The sequence below is a fragment of the Fragaria vesca genome, linkage group LG2 (genome assembly GCF_000184155.1).
Source record: "Fragaria vesca subsp. vesca linkage group LG2, FraVesHawaii_1.0, whole genome shotgun sequence".
In the NCBI taxonomy this organism is placed as follows: domain Eukaryota; kingdom Viridiplantae; phylum Streptophyta; class Magnoliopsida; order Rosales; family Rosaceae; genus Fragaria; species Fragaria vesca.
The window spans coordinates 4586725-4590868 of NC_020492.1; the positions used below are offsets into that span (position 1 = coordinate 4586725).

The 4144-nt window shown below is 32.8% G+C and overlaps 1 protein-coding gene across 1 annotated transcript in view; it reads right to left on the reverse strand.

The window, feature by feature from the left end:
- Positions 1 to 1331, reverse strand: part of LOC101299832 (TMV resistance protein N-like) — a 7855-nt gene extending 6524 nt beyond the window's left edge. The window contains exon 1 of the mRNA XM_004292107.1: positions 823 to 1331. Within this exon, the coding sequence (XP_004292155.1) occupies positions 823 to 1331 (509 nt within the window). The remainder of the gene's footprint in view (positions 1 to 822) is intronic.
- Positions 1332 to 4144: the final 2813 nt, after the last annotated feature.

A 4144-nucleotide genomic window follows, 5' to 3' on the forward strand; every position in this document is an offset into this window, starting at 1 on the left:
TCAATTTCATTTTGGTTTCTTCAAAATTTGCATTGTCTCTCTTCCAATTGATTAGAGAAAGACTTCGATTATGCAGTTACTGTTTTTTCCAAAGTGGGGTTTTTTTAGTTTCAAGTGTGAGTTCATTATCGTCCAATTTTTTATTTTTTTAGTTTTGTAGTTTTCTATTTTCTATTGAATTATAATAAGCGTAAAACTGAAATATTATAGTTTGTAGAGTGAAACTAAGAAAACGGTAGGGTGGAAATACCCGCACTCTAGTAAAATCTCTATCTCTAATCTATCTCTAATACTATTAGGGAAGCCTTCAAATGCTTCACCAAATTATGTTCTTCCTAGATTATTCTTATTGTGTTTAATGGAAACAATTAATTTAACCAGACATTATTGTAAAAAGTAAAAAGAAAATAAAAAACAAAAAATAGGGTAAATAGTATGGAAATTGGGAAGTTAAGAATTATAACTACACACTCAAAAAAAAAGAGTTATAACTGCAACAAGAAACTCCCTTTACCCACAAACTTCATAAAATAAAAATAGCTACAAATGTGAAAGAATAAAAACATTACCTATTAACACAACGTCTTCTATACGCGGGTATAAAGGCTAGTTACTAGTAAATCCTGGTACTGAATTCTCAAATAAAATAAATACATAAAAAATAAAAATAAAAACTAGTAAAGATTCACTATATGCTAGAAAAGATAAAGATGTAGAGAAGTTCTCCCACACAAAAATAATAATAATAATAATGTAGAGAAGACGATAACTTCCTCTCAAAAAAAGAGAAAGAAAAGAAGAGATCGAAGTTCGAAAGTTTACCGATCTTTCAAATGCCATCCAGAGAGATTAGCTACATCGGTAAGAGCAGATCTCCACCTTTTCACCTTCTCTGGATTGTCCTTCAATCGTATTTCATGCTTGGCGAAAGCTTTCTCGAAACTCCCTTTTTGTCTTCGCACCTCAAACGGATCCACATGATAGAAAACTGGGACTACTGTCTGTCCCATCAGTTTCATGCATTCCACGACCTTGGCAACCTCATCCAAACACCAAGATGAATCGGCATAATTTTCTGAAAGAACGACAATTACATATCTTGATTCTTCAATTGCCTTCAAGAGTTCCGGAGCAATTTCTTTCCCCCTCTCAAGTTCTTCATTATCCCTAAATGTGTTTATGCCTTTCTGTTTCAGAGTGTTATAAAGAAAATCTGTAAAACTATTGCGGGTGTCTGTGCCTCTGAAACTTAGGAAGACATCGTATATCCATCGAGGGATCGGAGGAGGAGGAGAAGAAGAAGCAGAAGCAATCTCTGTTTGGGTGGTCATTGGAAGGTATTATGTGCTTAATTAGGGTTTGGAGTTGGGTTTACAGGAAGGTGGATGTGTAGTGTTGTACTGTATATGTCTGATAGGAATAAGCCAAAGAAATCTAGAACAAAAGCTATGGGAGATACTGAGGAAGAAGAAGAAGAAGAAGAAGAAGAAGAAGAAGCAGCAAGAGTACACGTATGGTTGTAGAAATGTCAAGGCAATTTCCCGGCTTCAATCATGAAAAAGCGAAAAGCACTTCCTCGAAGAACATTGAACTTTGTGCAAAACGTGTACCAACAGTGGATAAAGCACCTTACAGTCTTGCACGATAATGGTATCGCTCTAAATTATTGAGCCTATCCTTATCACTATTTATCAGCAATGTGCAGGTCCAACAGATTTTTTAAATTTTTTAATTTTTTTATTTTAAGAAATATGAGGTCATTTTTCACTTTAACAGTTTTTCTATTTTATTCTCTAAAATAAAGAAAGAGATGAAAGAGAAGCTTTACTTCCCTATATTTACAGATTTCTTAAAAATATTTAGAGAAAAGAGAATTAAATGTTGCATATTCTTCAAAGCTCAAAGATAAAAAAGAAAATATAATTTATTCTAAAAAATGAACTTTAATATTTTTATACTTATTATTATATTGTAATAAACGAGGATTGTTGTTGTAATAAATATTTGAATCTTTAAAATAGGGAAACTGTTGGATTTGGTATACAAAATTTTTAAAGATTTTGAGTTTTGCTTCTCTATTATGTAGAAAATATAAAGAAGCTGTTGAACTTTAAATTCTAAACACAGCTAACCGCAGCTTCTGTTTAATAGTAGATTTATATATTTATATATATGTACATCGTGATGCAAATGCTTGTTGCAAATTTACATGTCTTGCATGCTGACTTTCATAAAAGCTACATGCTACATGAGCGATGCTACGTACATTTTACTGATTTTAGGTTCGGTCGGCATAAATTCTAGTCTAAAGAGAGATTGATTACTTAAGACATGCTATCGGCTTTACTAGGGTTTTGGAAATTGAGCTAGCCTTTCCCTACCTCTGCACTTAGGCCTGGTTATGACTCCTTCATTTGGAATCAAGTCATGGTGTTTCGATAGAATGATGGTACAGAACTACAGACGTGTTAGCAATGCCCGAGTTTTGGTCCTTTTGGAGGTGGTTTTTGAATCCAAGGTTAGACTGTCATTATGGTTGTCCGGATATACGCCTATATTCCTTGATGGTTCTTTAAGAAATATGGTAATCTTGTGTATTTGTGATTAGTGACGGATCCAGTATTTAGAAAAACATGGTGGGCTTGAAATTTTTTCTCTTCAAATCGATTACCTATCAATTTTTAACTAACTACAATAGGTATCTAAAACTACCATTTAATTGATTACTAGACAAAAAATAATCTTTTAATTTACAGTGAAAAATAGTAAAAAGGTAAAATATTGTATAGTTCTTATAGTTTGAAGTCGATATCTATTCATTCCTTATGGTTTTATTTTAATTTTTGAATGGTCCTTAAAGTCACGATTTTTCATCCAAATAGTCATTCTGTCAATTTTCTCAATTAAATTACTGACGTGACCGCTAAAAATTATAATGTCTTTAACGGCCACATCAGTATTCTAAAAGAAAAAATTGACGGAATGACCATTTGGATGAAAAATCGTGACTTTAAGGACCATTCAAATTAAAATAAAACCACAAGAATTGCACAGATGTTGACTTCAAACCACAATGACTAAACAAATTTCAATTCATAGTAAAATAACGACTCGCAGCAGTTATAAACACTCGCCTACAAAAGAATACTTTTGAGCTTCGTATGTATCGAGAGAATTCAGAAAAAAAAATTAAGGAAATAAGAAAATAAGATGTAAAAGTTAAGGAAATAAGATGTAAAAATGTAAAACAATATGTATCAGGAGAATTCAAAAAAAAATAATAATAAGTTAAGGAAATAAGAAAATAAGATGTAAAAGTTGAGAAAATAAGAGAATAAGATGTAAAAACTCAGAGATTTCCACTGTTGGGAATCAAACCCGGGTGGAGATGAGATTAGTCGGTAACTTAAACCAATTTTGTTATGTGAACTTTTATGCAAGAAGAACACATTCTGCTAAATTCATTGAAAAATCTCTGTTGGGCTCAAGCCCAACCAAGCTCCTATCTAGATCCGCGCCTGTTTGTGATGCAAAGAGGATAGAGTTCATGGATTTTCAAGGTTGTCAAGGTTCTTTGGAGCCTGCATGCTTGGAAAGCATGTCTACTTACTGAAATCCATGAATCCATGAATCCACTCTGAGGCTATGTCACCGAGTTGACACACTGCTGCAATATTTAAATGTAGACAAGCTCACAATAATATGGCCGGATTCATACAAGATGTATGTTCACAATAATTCGTTTACAAATAGAAAATTTACTTTCTAAATTAAAATATATTTTAAAAAATGAAATTTTGCCAAAAACTGATCAGAAAATTCAAAAGTAGGAAACTAGGAATTATAAAGTAATAGGAAGTTGAACTTCGCATGCAATGTTTCACTTTCTCAAAGCATACGATTAGTATGACAATGAAGCAGCCAACCAAAGTCATATGCATGATTTCAGGATTTCAGGATTTAAATATATATATATATAGCCCTTCTTGGCTGTAGACGTCCGCACCGAAACCTTCGGTGCGGATTTCCATTTTTGCACCACTTTCCGATCGAATTTCCTCATCTCCACCGTCAAGTATCTAGATAATATTGTGTAGATCATCTCTGCTAAAATTTCAGCCAATTTGGTGATCGTTAAGGCCCT